General features: G+C 37.4%; 1 protein-coding gene across 6 annotated transcripts in view; it reads right to left on the bottom strand.

The window, feature by feature from the left end:
* Positions 1 to 18018, bottom strand: part of TASP1 (taspase 1) — a 273452-nt gene that overhangs the window by 120232 nt on the left and 135202 nt on the right. For 5 of the 6 annotated variants that reach the window (XR_013338382.1, XM_077777537.1, XM_077777536.1 and 2 more), the window contains one exon: positions 3663 to 3773. The exons of the other annotated variant lie outside the window; for it this stretch is intronic. Coding sequence is in view for 4 of the 5 variants with exons in the window: in XM_077777537.1 (XP_077633663.1) it covers positions 3663 to 3773 (111 nt within the window). In the remaining variant the exon portion in view is untranslated. The remainder of the gene's footprint in view (positions 1 to 3662; positions 3774 to 18018) is intronic. 6 annotated transcript variants of the gene reach the window in all.

The following is an 18018-nucleotide window of genomic DNA, read 5'->3' as shown; positions in this document are numbered from 1 at the left end:
GGTCTCTTGCCTAACATTCTTTTTTTTTTCTTTAAGAAAACAAACAGCTTAAGTAAATTGTTACATCCAGTGAATCAGACACAGATTTGAGAGTAGAACCCAACTCTGCTAACCACCAGAAGTCTCCTCCTATATTTTCCATTCATTTTACTTTAAAAAAAAAAAAAAAAAAAAGCAAGCAGTGTGATCTTACAGAAAGAATACACACTGACTAACTAACTGACATGGACAAGTCATTAAACTTGGAAACTTAAGTTTTGTCAACTATTAAATAAACAGGGTCAATCAGGTGAGTTTCTTATTCCTTTCCACGATTCTGGAATTTTTAAGATGGGGTTCAATATGCATTAGGTGATGGGATCCAGTGGCAGCATGAAATACTGCAGTCCAACTCTCTGAGTTGCTTCAAAGAGCTAGAGAAAAGGAGAGGACAGGCAACAGAAGACAACAGTGTGGAGTTCAGGAACTACTTAGCATTGACCTAAATCTGGAAAGGTACAACTAGCTGGTAAATCTATGGCTTTGGACTCAGTAAAATGCTTCAGAAAATTGCTACATGACATAGTTCCACACCCACCATTTATTTCCAGGAAGTTAATTTCTCCTCAGCATCCAGTTTTCACCTCTTACTATCCTTCTCACTAATATTCTAAGAATGCTTCTAATATAGCTGGATAACCAATACCAGATTATATAAATTATATGTGTTATTAAGGCCAAAAATTTGCTTTCCTTTAAAAACAGCAATCAACAGTTGGTAATTACTAAAACAAAAGACCAACAATACTTAAGTCGGATTCTGATATATATAACAATATAGTGACACAAATGTAATCAACTTTTTTCTGAAAAACCTCAAAGGCCTGCCCCTAACTCATTCCTCACCACACATTTTGCTCTCAGGCAATTCTTGCTCACATGCATACAATTAATACAATTACTTATGTCTTTATAACCTCAGTTCAAATAACTGCCAAGAAACCACCTGTACAAAACCTCTTCATAGTGAATTCTTTTCCTATAGTTATTCACTCTGTTCTTGCTTCAGATACATCCAATTCTTTCCTGCCCATAATCTGTTTTTCATTCTCTCTCTTCCCTAAAAATCTTTCCTAATAAAGCACAATACTTACTAAAGGCCTGTATAATAATGAAATATTGTTTTATCTCCATCCCCAGAACCTTACATTGATCCCATCAGTTGTGTATTTATCTAGCTGATACAAGTTTTATCCTTTGTGCTTCTAAGTGGACTTTCATAAATTCTAAGTATAGACAGCTCTAGAATGAAATATGATTTGAACAGGTAAAGCCTAAAATTTGGCAAAATAAATAGTTTGGAGCTCCCCACAAGAACCCTAAAGATAGGACTCGAGTTGGGATATGACTGGACACACTGAACATTTGTGGGGAAAACGAGAAGAAAAGACTTGATCACTGTATAGGTTTCTGTCCCTCTTTCCAAGCTGGTAAGGGTGGAGGAAAAAGAGGGGACAAATAAAAAAAGCCCTTGCTAGATCTGAAGGATCCAAGAATAGAGGGGGCCTCAAGACACAGAAAGCCAGGTAGAAAAGTTCCCCATTCCCTCAGGCCAGTCAGATCCTTTAAGAGTAAAGTAAAAAAATCTAGCCTCATATACTTGGGCCATTAGGACTTGACATTCTAATGGACTATTCCAGAAGTTTCAGACCATCTGATTCTACTACCACTAGCATCTACTATAAGTGGATACTGTGTGTACTGAAGAAGTCAAAGACTACAAAAAGACCAAAGACATCATAGTGGATTTAGGAGCAACCGAAGCCAGGAACCCATAAGGACGTGGAGGGCAAGTCCTGTCTCAGTAGAAGCCAACAGTGGGAAGAGAGTGACCATGAACCAGATGGTCCCTCCCACAATGACCAAGAAGCTCCACTGAATCCTGGTTCTATCCAGTAGAGAGGGAAGAGTGGCAAACAAATATAAAATGACATGTATAAAGAGATTAGGCTTACATGGAAGGAACTAGCAGAATGAAGGCAAGGAGTCAGACATTCAGCTGAGTTAAGAGAAGATAGACAGTTACAATAGACACCCTTCCTGCAATATCCAGCATGGACTGGGGAGGAGAGACAGTGTGGGTGTGAAGACAGCGCCTTTGTGACTTTGATATCTAAGCCTGGGCTTGGCAATAGGCCCCCTGCAGTTGCACTAGACTCCAATGGCAAGGCCCTGCATAGTCTGCATGTAGCCCCTGTGTCCCAAAGGGTCAAACACCAAGTAGTCAGCGCCTCTGTAATCCGTCTGTGGCCTGTGGGCTCTGAAGTCCTCTGTGTTCTCTGTCCCCAACTGGTGCCAGGCTCCCACTACATACCCAGCCACTAAATACTGATCATCTGCTCTCTGTCTGCACCCTAGAAAGTGGCCTATTGTTTGCTCAGCAACTCCAGACTAGTCCCAGCCTGGTCAAACCAGTGACCTTCCCTGCTACTCAGTGGCCAAACCATACCTTCATCAAGATCTATACTCTTTACAGTATGGCCTCTCCACTCTAGAGTAGCACACAGAGTTTCTTTATATCTTATACTTACTCCTTCAACAGAGTTAGCAAATCTTTATATTAAACTTCCCCTGGTTAACCTAATGTTAATGTTTCTATGTCCTGATTTGACCCAGAGGGCTACATCCACCTAGTCTCAAAATCTGAGTCTACCAATATTTCCACTTTCTCCATTTCCTCCATCCTCTCCATCCCTTGGACCATTCCCAGTCCCTAATGTCTCCTTCCTATAGAGATGGTCTTGGACAACCTTAGATGTACTTTATAAACCCCCCTCCAAGATACTATTTTATTTGTCAATTTAGAAACACATAAGGATTCTCTCCTTTCTATTAGATCAAATGTAAACTTCTATGCTAGATTTTTAAGACCTTCCGTGACTTTTGTCTGTGTTGTCCTCATCAGATAATTAGCACCTCATTATACCCTGTCTTAATTCCTCAAGTAAAAATACAACCTCCCAGACTAACCATGTAATACGCTTTCTCTAACTTATTTTTAACTATACTTTATGCATCTTACACAACTTCATTAGTCTTTCCATAGTGGTAAGCTCAATGTTACATGATGGGAAAACCAGACTAAATCAAATAGTTTTAACCCAAAGCAACAGTTATAGATAGAGCCACTGCTAGGCTATACAAAATCTTTCTATGGATTAGAAAAAGGCACCTCTTCCTCCAAACTGATGGAGCTTCACATTTGGTTACACAGCTTGGCAAATGGAGCCCAGGCAGGATTTCAACTCAACCCTATACAAACTGTACATGGCAGCACCAGATTCATTAATGTAACACTAACTAAAAAAAAAGCCAAAGTGTATTATAAAACTTTCAAGGATGTTTTCCCTTGAATTTTGTGGTAGTAGGATTTTATGCTATGATAGATCACTCTAATCTTAGATACTGTCTCATAGCTTGGGCACTAGATTAGTTATATGGCAAATTTCATGCATTAGTAGGTATCTGGTATAACCCCTTTTCATGACCAGCATTAATAGAAGGTCTAAGTCTATCCTAGGCATTGGCTAGATCTCATGGTACAAATGAGGTATCCAACTAGTTTACAGCTAAGTAAATCAATCTATATTTAGAAGAACATAATTTTTTAATGCTATACTTACTGATAAACTTGTTTTGCATAGTCTCCAACAGTGCTTGGTGAGCATCTTCAGCTTGTAAAGCATGTGAACATTCTCTAGCCAGTATGGTGCGCACAAGATGCTCCCCACATCCTAGAAATCCAAGGAAACCAAGAATAGTTGAAGAAAAGCAGTACTATAAACATCTTTCTTGTCTTCCTAGCACTAAAATACTCTTATGTACTACGTAAGTAGTTGTGTTGAAGAATAATTCAGTGATGGATGAAATGGCTTCTATGAATAATCTAGAATTTTGGTAATAAGATTCAGCAAAAACTAAAGAAACAAATAACTGGCTAATATCAAAAGGAAACAGAAAAATAAAAGAAAACCCCTTTTTCATTGGAATGATTTACATAATATGGGAATTCAGATTCTCTGCCTAGGAATCTCCTAGAGTTCTGTCTTATTTCCATTATTGAATAACTACAAAAAATTCTGTTTTAAATTTTTTTATTTGTTTATATACAATTGGCCTGAGTCTCCCATTTTGCCTCTGGTACCCCACATACCTGGGAGCATGGGAGAAATCTAAACAGCCAGGGTGAATCTGGATCTCCCTCTACCTACTTTTGAAAAACATGTCACATTAACAGCTGTAATGTGGATTTAACAAAATAGCACCTTTCTCACCTTATAATAGTAACTTACATAGCCTTCAGGGGTGAATAATCTCTGTAATTGTAAAAAAAAAAAAAATCCATTTTAAATCCCTTGGAGTGAACCTGGACCATTCAGACACACTAAAAAAGGGTAGACATGGATAGGAAGCACTGCCTAGAATTCTATTTCAATTTTCTACCTGTTAACAGTAGAACTGTTGGCCAAAGTAAAAACAAAGGAAATTTAATTTATAGGTTGATGAGTTCAAATAAAACATTTCTGAAGAGGCTGATTTTTTCTTATATATACAAAATATTAAAAAGCTACTTTTATAAACATTAGAGGGATAAGCCTCTTGAAAAAAAATACTCAGTGCCCTTTGAAATGCGCTTTCTATATAAAATCCGTAGTATTAATTAAAATGTAAACGTCCTCTTACCCAAATGAAAACAATAGATACGTAAGACCTCTGCTTCCCATCTCTAAAAACTAAAATAAAATCCTAAGGAAAGCAGACCAGCATGGATACTGGCTGCCTAACTTGCTTATACCAAGTCTTACACACCTATGCTCTGGCAGTACTGCCCTTTTCAGTCAAGTGTGCCTAAACCCCAGTGTGACAGCCGCCCCCCACCCCTACTCAGAAGACCAGCAGAAACTCCTGCCCACACCACATCTCCTAATGTGAGTTCTGCAGGGCCTCAGTTCTGGTGGAGTTGGTGTCAGGTCTGATTTCACAAGCAGATCAGAGCACATCCGGTTAAAACTTGCCACATTCAGGCCAGGGACCAAACACTGACCATAGCAAGCAAGGAGAGCCTCTGCAAATGACTGGCCCAAAGGACAGAGCAGCCAAACCACAAGAGTACAGTACACACAGCACACACTGGAGACACTCCTTAAAGCGCCAGGCCCTGGGCACTACATGACTTCATAAGGCATTACTTTCAGGAGCAGGAGACATAACTGGCTTTTCTGACATACAAAAGGCAGAGACTTAGACAAAATGCCAAGATGGAGGAATTTATCCCAAATGAAAGAACATGATAAGACCATGGCCAGAGATCTAAGCAAAACAGATATAAGTAACATGCCTGATGGAGAATTTAAAGCAAAAATCATAAGGATACTCGCTGGGCTTAAGAAAAGAAGGCAGCAGGGGCGCCTGGGTGGCTTAGTCGGTTAAGCATCCGACTTTCGCTTAGGTCATGATCTCACGGTTCGTGGGTTCGAGCCCCGCATCAGGCTCTGTGCTGACTGCCAGCTCAGAGCCTGGAGCCTGTTTCAGAGTCTGTGACTCCCTCTCTCTCTGACCCTCCTCTGCTCACGCTGTCTCTCTCTCTCTCCTAGAAATAAATAAAAAAAAAAAAAGAAAAAAAAAAAGAAAAGAAGGCAGCAGTAAGACCCTTACCACAGAGATAAAAGAGTTAAAGAACCAATCAGAAATGAAGAATGCAATAAACAAGATTGGAAAACAGGCTCGATGCAATGAACAACAGGATGAAAGAAGCAGTGGAATGAATAAGAGATATATTAGACAAAATAATGGAAAATAATGAAACTGAATAAAAGAGATGAAGAATTATGCAACATGAGAACAGGCTTAGGGGAATTCAGTGACTTCATCAAATTTAATAACATTAGTATTATAAGAATCCCAGAAGAAGGAGAGAAAAAAGGGGACAGAAAATTTATTTCAAGAAATAACAGCAGAAAACTACCCTAATTTGGGGGAAGGAAACAAACATGCAGATCAGAAGGCACAGAGAATCCCATCAAAATCAACAAAAGCATTCCAACAAGACATATTATAATTAAATTTCCAAAATATTGTGTTAAAGGAAAAATCTTGAAAGCAACAAGATAAAAGAAGTCCTTAACTTACAAGGGAAGTTACAGATTAATTTACAGATTTCTAACAGAAACATGGCAAACTGGAAGGGGGTGGCCTGATATATTTAAAGGGCCAAATAGGAAAAATCTGCAGACAAGAATACTCTATCCAGCAAGGCTATCATTCAGAATGGGAGAGAGAGTTTCCCGGACAAACAAAAGCTAAGGGAGTTCATGGCCTAAACCAGACCTGCAAGAAATATTAAAAGAGACTTTTTGAGTGCAAAGAAGAGACCAAAAGTGATACAGACAAGAAAGGATCAGAGAAAATCTCCAGAAACAATAACAAAACAAGTAATAAATTGGCAATCAATACATATTTATCAATAATTACTTTGAATGGGGTTTCTGCGTGGCTCAGTCAGTTGGGCATCTGACTTCCCCTCAGGTCATGATCTTATAGTTAATGAGTTCGAGCCTCACATCATGCTTTCTGCTATCAATGTAGAGCCTGCTTTGGATCCTCTGTCAACCTTTCTCTCTGTCCCTACCTCACTCTCACCCTCTCTCTCAAAAATAAATATTAAAAAAAAATAATTACTTTGAATATAAATGGACTAAATGTAAAGGCACAGAGTTTCAGAATAGATTTTAAAAAAACAAAAAAACAAGACCCATCTGTATGCTGCCTACAAGAGACTCATTTTAGACCAAAACATCTTCAGATTGAAAGTGATGGGGTGGAGAAACATTTATCACACAAATGGACATTAAAAGAAAGGCAGGGTAGTAATACTTATATTGGAAAATTAGATGTTTTTCATTCTTGTATTGCTTTTATCCTGCTTTGGTATCAGAGTAGCAGTGGCCTTGTGGAATGATTCTGAATGTGTTCCCTCTATTATTTATAAGATTTTGATAAAGATTATTATTAGCTTTTAAATTTTTTTAATTAAAAATTTTTTTAATGTTTATTTATTTTTGAGAGAAAGAGTGTGAGTGGGGGAGGGGCAGAGAGAGAGGGAGACATAGAGCTGTCAGCACAGAGCCTGATGTGAGGCTCAAACTCACTAACCGTGAGATCATGACCTGAGCCGAAGTTGGACACTTAATCGACTGAGCCAGGCGTCCCTATTTTTTTAATGTTTGGTAGAATTCACCAATAACTATGTGGTTTTGGGCTTGTCTGTGTTGGGAGATTTTTTAATTCCTAATTCAGCTTTCATTCTTGTTATTGGTATAAGATTTCCTACTTCTTGGTTTTTAGATTCATGACTGAATCTTGGTAACTTGTGCATTTTTAGGAATTATCTAGGTTTTTTCCTAAAATATCTCATGTTAGTATATGATTATTTGTGATAATTTGTTATCACACTATGCATTTCTGTGGTTATCTGTGTACTGTTTTCTCTTCCATTGCTCACGTTGATTTTTGAGTCTTATTTTTTCCTTAATGTAGTTAAAGCATTGCCAACTGTGTGTGTGTGTGTGTGTGTGTGTGTTTTAAACTGGTCATAACTTTCAACATTATGTTATTTTGGTCTCTATTTTATTTAAAATTTCTGATTTTTCTTTGTTATTTCCTCCTCTACTAAATTTCAGCTAAGTTTCATCTTTTTCTAGTTCCATTTGGTATAATGTTGCTTTTTGAACTTTTTTTTTTCTGAATACAAGCATTTATAGCATAAATTCCACTCTAACATCTGCTTTTGCTGCAACCCATAGGTTTTGGAATAGTACTTATCCATTTTCTTTTGTTTTGAGACAATTTTGATTTGCCATTTGATTTTCTATTTGGCCCACTGCTTGCATAATACTGTGTTGTTTAATAATTACATGTTAAATATTTAATATTTACATTGTAGATTTTTCAGCTTTGTTTTATTATTGATCTTTAGTTGTACCATTATGGTTGGAAAATATAGTTGGTATGATTTCAGTATTCTTAAATTTTTACTATATGTCTATTATGTGATTTAACCAGGGAATTCTTCTGTGTATACCTGAGGAAAATGTGTATTCTATTTTTCTTGAATGGAATGTTTTATATACATCCTTTAGAACCATGTATTCTAAAGTATACGTCAAGTAAAAAAATGTCTTGCGGAGAAAAAAATAAATAAAAAGCTCACCTTAAAAAAAGAACCTGCCAAAGGTATTCCAATAGATTTTTTTTGTTTTTAGAAAATCAAGTCCTTCATTAATTCATACACAGGTAAACAGGTAAAGGGTATCAAATGATCTCAGCATCTACTGAGACTAAAGAAGTATGACTCAGCTCTATAGTCAAAAAACTCACACCAAAAGAAGGAACAATTCACTCAGGGACAAAGTAACATTTTCTCATGCTATTAATTTGTGCGCACGCACACACACACACACACTACACTGGTAAATGGAGAGGGAAGGTTCTTAGCAATCAAAAAGAAATGTGAGCTAAGATTACCAAATGGAAGAACCTCTTTTGAATACTGTCTACAAATTCTTAAATTAATGAAACAAAGCAATGCAAACTGATATAATACACAGTCTCTGTTTAGCTGGCATGTATTGTAACTGACATTAGACACTAACAACAAATTGCCCTAAAAATATTATCAGTAATTGTTAAACCATTGTTAACCAATGTTAAGCCTTTCATATCAATAATTTTCTCTTCAGATATATATCTCTCTTTCCCACTATTTCCCTCCTTTCCTCTGCACCCCCTCAAAATATATACATGCACAGATCCATACACACATGTGTATATTATGAATACACATACAATATGTACTCAAATACAAAGCATTCAAAGAATGTCAAAGGTTTTTTTTTTTCTTTAATCACTTGATACTGGGTGCCTAAGTGGCTCAGTTGGTTAAGCATCTGACTTCTTCAGCTCAGGTCATGATCTCACAGTTCGTGAGTTCAAGCCCTGTACTGACAGTGTAGAGTCTGCTTGGGATTCTCTCTCTCTCTTTCTTTCTCTGTCCCTATCCCACTCATGCCTTCTTCCTTTCTCAGAATAAATAAATAAACAAGAAAAAATCACTTGATATTTTTCCAGAAGCAACTTCCCTATTTTTTTTGTAAAGTGTAAATGTAAATATCCTTCCAGATCTAAATATAATTTTGTAAGTATCTACACTTAGAGGATGATCTAGACATGCAATTTAATATATAACTCTGTGGGCAAGACTGTTGGTGCTCTCTATGTTGTTAAATTTTTGTAATATTATTTTTTTAATTGGGTAAAAAACAACAATAAAGCTAATAGAAATGAAACTATTTTTGACACTTACTATGTAAAGACACTGTGCTAAGCTCATGAAACTCCATAAATTTTAATTCCCTTTGTGTACACATTTGATGTTGAAGAGTGAAATGTTATACTTTAGAACAATAATAATTGTTAGGAAATTGGCATATTATAAGCTAAATGAGTGTTCAGAAGGTTATGTACACATGCCTCAAGTCAAAGAGCTAAACCGCATGAAGTTAACATTACATCAAAAATACACAGTATGTGTCAGAGAGACTTTTCATCCGTTGTTATACCAGAATATACAGGGTTCTCCAATGATTGATTTTTCAGCAAGAAACTTTTAAAATAATGACCAGTATTCGGACATATATCACCTCTAACATAAGTGCGTTGACATCAAAAGCTTGTTCTCCTACAGGTTCCAATCAAAGAAAAGTTTGACTTATGTGGTTTTACCCACAAAATTCCAAGGTTTCTTGGAATATGCTGCCAGATAGCTGAAGTGTGATTCAAAAGCAAACAGCTCTATTCTTTATACACGATATAAAGAAATAAGCCTTTCATTACATCCTTTTGTCCTTATTCATGCAAGTATGTATTTATATTCTCAGATCTTAGCAGAAAACATGAATTATACATAGAATGAAGACCCAACAGCAAACCTAGAAGAAAAGTGATACAAGCATACCTCAGAGATATTGCAGGTTCAGCTCCAGACTAGTGCAACAAAGTGAGTCAAATAAATGTTTTGGTTTCCCAATGCATATAAAAGTTATATTTACACTGTACTATAGTTTATTAAGTGTACGATAGTATCATGCCTAATAAAACAATGTACATATTTTAATTAAAAATACTTTATTGCTAAAAAATGCTAACCATCATCTGAGCTTTCAGCAAGTCATAATAACTGACCAGAGAGCACCATAACAAATATAATAATAATGAAAAAGTTTGAAATATTTTGAGAATTACCAACATGTGACACAGAGACACAAAGTGAGCAAATGCTGTTGGAAAAAAAAATGCTGCCAATAGACTTACTCAAAACAGAGTTGCTACAAATACACAATTTGTTTTTTAAAAAAAAATTTCTGAACCGCAATAAAGTGAAGCACAATAAAATGAGATATGTCTGTAAATATCAATTTTCTATAAGAACTTACTTATTTTAGTATCAGTAAAAATGAAAACTGCATGGATCAAAATACATAGTGAATTCATATCTTATGTTCTAAAAAGCATTTGTTACTTTTGAAAGATGCTATGGAACCAATTCACTATTCTGAAAATTGATAAATGAAAGCAAACAATCTAACATTTCTCTGCCCTTCCTATAGGAACTGTAAAGCAGGGTAACCAAATAGTTTATGAAGGAAAATTTTCTCTATAGAAATATCCCCAACTAATAAATGAATAAGAATTACACAGAATTAGAATATGATCACTTGAACCCATAATACAAAAAATAATATAGTCAACAATCGTCAATAGCTGCTAATAGCACAAAAAGGTACAACCATACATTAAATGCCCCAGGATAAAATTAAATTTTTGTAGTCTTGCCCCACATCAAAATATTTACACATGAATCTGAACAAGCCTCTAAATTCAATTATTGATTTCCATAAATAAAGAGCATTTGCAAAAAAACCTACAGTTAACATCATACTTAATGGAGAAAAACTGAATTGTTTCTCCCTAAGATCAGAAACAAGGTAATGAGGTCTGCTTTTATCACTTCTATTCAACAATATTCTGGAAGTTCAAGCCATTGCAATAAGGAAAGAAACAGAAATAAAAGGCAAGAAGATCAGAAAGAATGAAGCAAAACTGCTTTGCAGATGACATAATTGTTTATGTAGAAAATCCAAGGAAGGCTATAAAACAACTACTAGAGGTATCTCTCCAGGTTATTCCTATCTTGTTAGTAGTCTAGGGCAAAGGTTGGCAACAGATACTTGCCTGGTACTTAACAGTGTTCAAAACGTGGACTTGATTTTCATTTATTCCCCCATCTAATCACTCACCAGATTGTTACTGAGCACCCACTTGGTGCTAGGCCCAGAATGCACAGCAGATGGTAGGGGTATTGCTGCATAATGCCAGATCTCCCCAGTGGTGCTGGACCCCTACCTGACTACTGAGTATTAAGTCAATTGCCATTCAGGCCAGTCCAGATGCCGTGCCCTCATTGTGTTTTTCATAGATCAACCTTAGGGATACAGATGAGAACCCTAGATTCAGCAGGAACCCTGAACATTCCCACAGCCCACTATGAATGACTCTCCATGGCCAAGTCATCTCCCACTAATCCCAACCCTGAGCCTCGTCTCAGTTAACTCATTCCCAATGTGCTTCCTATTGCTGAAATTCCAATACACCCCATACTCAAAGCCTTCAGTATTATAATGCATATCCTCTCTTGTAAGAATTAGAATATATTTCCTCTCTTGTGGGGATCCTTAACTTTTTAAAACCTACACTTAAGATGAATTCACAATAAAAAAAAAATACAAATCACACACACACACACACAGACACACACACACAAGAATAAGCATATGTAAAAATAAATAATAAAAATGTAAAAGTTTATCAAACCAAGAAGTGATAATAGAACAGAGGCTGATGTTAATTTTCTGTTAAAATAGATAAAGTAAATATTTTAGGTTTTGTAGTCTATATACGATCTCTGTCAAATATTCTTCTTTTATTTTTATAACAACCCTTTAAAAGTTTAAAAATCATCCTTAGCTCACAGGCTGTACAAATTTAGGCCACAGGCCAGATCTGGCCCACAAATCCTAGTTTGACTATCCCTATACTAGAACAATTTGTAGTACAAAGATTAAAAGGAAGGGAAATCATAATTTTTAAAAACAGGACAAACTGGGAGCATGGGGAGGTGTGCAGATTATTCAAGGAACCAAATAAAACTTTTCAAATTAAAAGAAAATTGTTTAAAACATAATACAAGAGAAAGAAATATGAGGTATACCTATGGAAAAAAAATCTAAAAGGTATCATGGAATCATAAAGAGAAGTAAAATGAGGAATTAAGAAGCCTAGAGTATAAAATGAGAATATCCAACATACTAATAGGCATTTTGAAATACAGGAAAGAAAGAATGGGGTGAGGGAGTACTTATATTTGAAGAGATCATGAATAAGAGTTTTCAGAACTAGGGGCGCCTAGGTGGCTCAGTGGGTTGAGCATCCGACTTCGGCTCAGGTCATGATCTCACATTTCGTGGGGTCAAGCCCTGCATCAGGCTCTGTGCTAACAGCCAGTTCAGAGTCTGGAGCCTGTTTCAGATACTGTGCCTCCCTCTCTCTCTGACCCTCCCCTGCCCATGCTGTCTTTTTTTTTTTTTTCTCTCTCTCTATCTCAGAAATAAATAAAACATTAAAAAAACATTTTTTTAAAAAGAGTTTTCAGAACTTAAGTTACAAGGAAATTCTTAAACTGAAGATGCATACAGGTTCCAAAGAAAATGAATAAACACAAACCCATACTTAGGGATACCACAGTGAAGCTCTGGACCAAAGACACTTAAAAATTAATCATAAAGAAAAGGAGGATCACCTACAAAGAAATTTAAAATTTTAACTGATATGTCCCCAACCAACAAGAGGCCAGAAGATGAATATCTTTATTGCTAAGGCAATAAACAAAATAACTTGTCAACCTAGAAACAGTTAAACTACCATTTGAGAGTGAGGGTGAATACAAACAGTTCAGACATATAAAGATAAATTCTTTGAGACTTTAGCTCCCAGGTTATTTCTATGCTTCCCAACACTACTCCTTGTCATAATTCCTGCTGATTTTAAATTTACCTAGATGATCCTCCCAACACCTTGGCATCCAGATTCTCTGATATCCTTTCTTCAAGTAATCCACACTACCTCATATAATCCCTCCCATGACTATGTCATTATCAATAACATTAACCTCCATAGTCTCAACTGCAATCATCCCACCCCTCCTATCTTTCCAGCTCACTTCTAAAGCACTTCGATTCCCTTCACCTCACTAAAATCTGCCATCCATTAATTCTGTTGCTTTTGAACTATCCTGCACTCCTCTTGGGGCCTTCCTTCCTTCCTTATCCAGATAAAACTCCAACCCTTCATCAGCTTATATCCATTCTCTTACTTCTGAAAGCTTCCATGCCTCCCTCACGTCATCGAACTTGTCTGTCAGAAGCCCACTCTGGATTAAAAGTCAAAGTACTACACAAATCTGCAAAAGCAAATAACCTAAAAGCTCTAGTGGTTTAAAATAACAAAAATATAATTCTCATTAATGTTATATGTTGTACCTGGGTCACCAGAAAATGTACTCCAACAGTCACTCAGAAACCAACCTAGGCGGGAGGAAGGGGCAAGATGGCGGAGAAGTAGAGAGCTCTGTGCATTTCGCTTGCACCCATCTCTCAAACAGAGAAGGCCTGAAGTCATAGGACACTGAGCCACAGGAGTTTGGGAAGAGAAAGAGAGAGAATACACTGGGAAGGAAACCTCATAAGTGCGTGAGTGCAAACTGGGGAAGATAAAGGCGGGACAAGACTCGGAGATACAGAAGGAGGGGAAGGAATAAGGCTTGAGGGCAGCTGCGGTGAGTCATGGTGAGCTGAGGCGAGTGAGGGGAAAGGAAAGAGGAGCTGAGACTGCTCATGGAACCATCCCTGGAGAAGAGAAAAACCTCGGCTTGGAAAGAGAGTGTTCCTCACCCTCCCCCCAACTCAACCCCCAGCAGCAGGGAGACAGCGACCTGCGGGACTGTGTTTCTGTGGACTGGAACCTGGAAACGAGGTGGGGAATGGGCATAGAACTCAGCCCACCTTGGCTACTTCTGCAGCACAGGGAGATTGGACCCAAAGGAGTGATTTGCAATGCTTGGTTGAGAAGGTACTGGTGGATGCTGTTTTTCTCCCCACAACCACCGAGGTGGGGCCTCAGGGAGCAGCCAGCAGGACACAGTGGAGGCAAGACCTGCCTACACCAAGCCATGACCACCCCCTGCCAGAGAGCATTTTTTTTTTTTTTAACCTGAGCTTGGGGCAAGACCAACATGGATGTACTGCCATGATTAACCCTATATAATACTTTCTATTCAGATATAATCTCCCTTTTCTCATTCGTAACCCTCCACTCTGCTAGTTGGGGCACTCTGGTCACTAGTTTGCTTAAACAGTCACATTTAATTCATCTCTAGATGTACACTCTATACTTCCACCACTACCTTTTTCTCTCTCTTTGGAGTAATCAGACTATGTAGTTTCTCAGAGTAACATTTTTGTTCCTTTCTCATGGCGTCTAAACATATTCTATGATTTCTCCCTCTGAATCAAGCCTCTTAGTCTCCCTGCCTGGTCATTTCATTTCCAGTTTTGCTTCCTCCATCCTGTCATTTCTCTCTTTGTTTATGCTCTTCCATCAGCACTGCATACACCTGGCTCTTTATTTGTAGCTGAGAATTCTGGTTTTTTGCCTTTAGACTGTCCTGTGTCTTTGCGGTTTTTTCTTTTCTTTTCTTTTTTCAATTCATTATTAATTTTTATTTTGATTATTTGTCTTCTCTCCTTCGTTTTATTTTCTTTTTGTTTTGTTTTCTTTTTGTCCCTTCCTTTTTCTCTTTTTCTTTTTCCTTCAGTTTGCATGTTTATTGGATTTGTCTGTGCATTTGTGTACCTTTGTTCCTTCTGTGGTTTTCTTTTCTTTTCCAGGGCTACCTCAAGAAACAAGCCAAAGTACACATGGTGGAGAGTCCCAAATACCACTACGAGTAGGGAAATAAAATAACCAAAGTCTCAACAAGGGAGGCCAAGAGACACCATTCAAAGAACACTTCCTGAATGGACAGTCAAAGAGTCCTCTTTAATAAAGCAGCACACACAGGGGCAGAGTGCATAACAAGCTTGTAAAATTAACAAGAGAGAGAAAGCTAACCAAAATGATGAAATAGAAAAACTCTCCTCCAAAGAAATTCCAGGAAGAAATGACAATTAAAGAACTGTTCAAAAACAGATATAAGCAACAAAACTGAACAAGAATTCAGAACAACAGTCATAAAATTAATCATTGCATTTGAAAAAAGCATGGAAGACATCAGAGAAACTATTGCTACAAACACTACCGAACTTATAAATAGTTGCGATAAGGCATGGAGGATGGCACTTGTGGGGATGAGCACTGGGTGTTATATGGAAACCAACTTGAATATAAACTATTTGTAAGAAAAAAAATAGTTGCGATGAATTAAAAAATGCTATAAATGAGATGCATAGTAAGATGGAAGTGTCCAATGCATGGATTGAAGAGGCAGAAAGGAGAATAAGTAATTTAGGAGACACAATAATAAAAAAAGAGGAAGCTGAGAAAATGAGAGATAAACTGATCCAGTAACATGAAAGGAGAGTTCGAGAGCTCAGCAATACAATCAAACAGAACAATATCCGTATCACAGAAATTCCAGAAGAGGAAGAGAGAGGGAAAGGTGCTGAAGGAGTCCTTGAACAAATTATAGCAGAGAACTTCCCCAAGCTGGGGAGGGAAGTAGAGGCTGAAATTCAAGAGGCACAGAGAAATCCCCTCAGACGTAACATGAATCGATCTTCTGCATGACATATCATAGTGGAAAAACAGAGCTTTCCCCCTGAGATCAGGAACACGACAGGGATGTCCACTCTCACCACTGTTGTTTAACATAGTGCTGGAAGTCGTAGCATCAGCCATCAGACAACAAAAGGAAATCAAAGGCATCAGAATTGGCAAAGAAGAAGTCACACTTTCACTTTTCACAAACGACATGATACTCTACAAAGAAAACCTGACAGACTCTACCAGAAGCCTACTAGAACTGATCCATGAATTCAGCAATGTTTCAGGGTACAAAATCAACGTACAGAAACCAGTTACATTCTTATACACCAATAATGAAGCAACAGAAAGAGAAATAAAAAAACTGATGTCATTCACAATTGCACAAAAAAAAACAAAACACGTAAAATACCTAGGAATAAACCTAACCAAAGATATAGACCTGAGTGATGAAAACTATAGAAAACTCATGAAGGAAATTGAAGAAGACACAAAGAAATGGAAAACCATTCCATGCTTATGCATCAGAAGAATAAATATTGTTAAAATGTTATTACTACCCAAAGCAATCTACACATTCAATGCAATCCCAATCAAAACTGCACCAGCATACTTCTCAAAACTAGAACTATCCTAAAATTTGTATGGAACCACAAAAGACCCCGAATAGCCAAAGTAATATTGAAGAGGAAAACCAAATGGGAGGCATCACCATCCTNTTTGCACATATTGCTGGATTAGGAGGAAGTTAATGGAGGACGATGTAGGAGAAGAAGGGGAAAAATAGTTGGGGAGAGGGAGGGTGGCAAACTATGAGAGACTCTTGAATGCTGAGAACAAACTGAGGGCTGAGGGGGGTGGGGGAGAGGAAATGGGGGGTGACAGGCATTGAGGAGGGCACTTGTTGGGATGAGCACTGGGTGTTATATGGAAACCAACTTGACAATAAACTATTTAAGGAAGGAAAAAAGAAAGTATGTGATGGAGTATCTGAGGACAAAACAACACGGCCTTAGGTGGATAGCAAGGATTCAGTTTGCACAGCCTTGATAGCCTTATTTGGAGCCATCCACTGTTATCCAGGCCCTCTGGAAGATACCTCTTTCATGTCACCTCAACCTGTAACTCTGGGGACTGAACAAATGTTTACTTTTACTACTCATTTTGCTCAATAAAAAGTTCACATAAAATTAAAAAAAAAAAAAAAGAAACAAGCCTAGGCTAATAGAGGCTCCATCATCTATAACTGCCCCTCCTGGATCAAGCCCACTCCATAGCAAGAGAGCATCTGGGGTCTGAAGTCACACATACAATTTCCACTCCAGTCCATTGCCCAGAAATAGTCACACAGTTCAGGCAACCACCATGGGGCTATGAAATACGGAGTACAGAAATAGTCAGGGAGCTCTACATTAAATGTCTGCACTGTATCTGACTAAATCTAATTTTCCATGCCTGCACCTGTACAGCTAAATGAGGTACAGCAGCCATCCTGTAACCACGGGGTGACATATAGAAGCAGGAAGGCATACCATGAGGAATATAGGAGAGAAAGGACAGACGAGGTGCTGACCCCAGTCTCCATCCAGGCTTCTTGTTACATCTAAAATAAAACAAAACAAACTATCTGTTTAAGCCAATATAACTGAATTTTCTTTTTTAAGCTCAAATGCATGGGTTTTTTTTTTCATTTTTCTTCCTTTCATACATATATAACATAAAATTTACCATTTGATTGTTTTTTAAGCACACAATTCAGTGGCATTTGTGGTGTGTACAACCGTCACCACCATCTACCTCCAGAACTTTTTCATCTTCTCAAACGGAAACTGCACCCATCCAACAGCAGTTCCACATTTCTTCTCTCCTCCCAACCCTGGCAACTACCATTCTACCTTCCACCTCTACAAATTGGACTACTCTAGGCACCTCATATAAGTAAAAGCATATATTTTTGTCCTTTTGTGACTGACTTATTTCACTTAACAAAATGTCCTTCCTTTTTAAGGTTAAATAATATTCTGTTGTATGTAATATATACACATT

The sequence above is a fragment of the Crocuta crocuta genome, unplaced genomic scaffold, assembly GCF_008692635.1.
Source record: "Crocuta crocuta isolate KB4526 unplaced genomic scaffold, BGI_CrCroc_1.0 scaffold187, whole genome shotgun sequence".
Taxonomy (NCBI): Eukaryota; Metazoa; Chordata; class Mammalia; order Carnivora; family Hyaenidae; genus Crocuta; species Crocuta crocuta.
The sequence above is the reverse complement of the archived record's forward strand: the minus strand, read 5'-3'. Positions and strand labels throughout refer to the sequence as shown.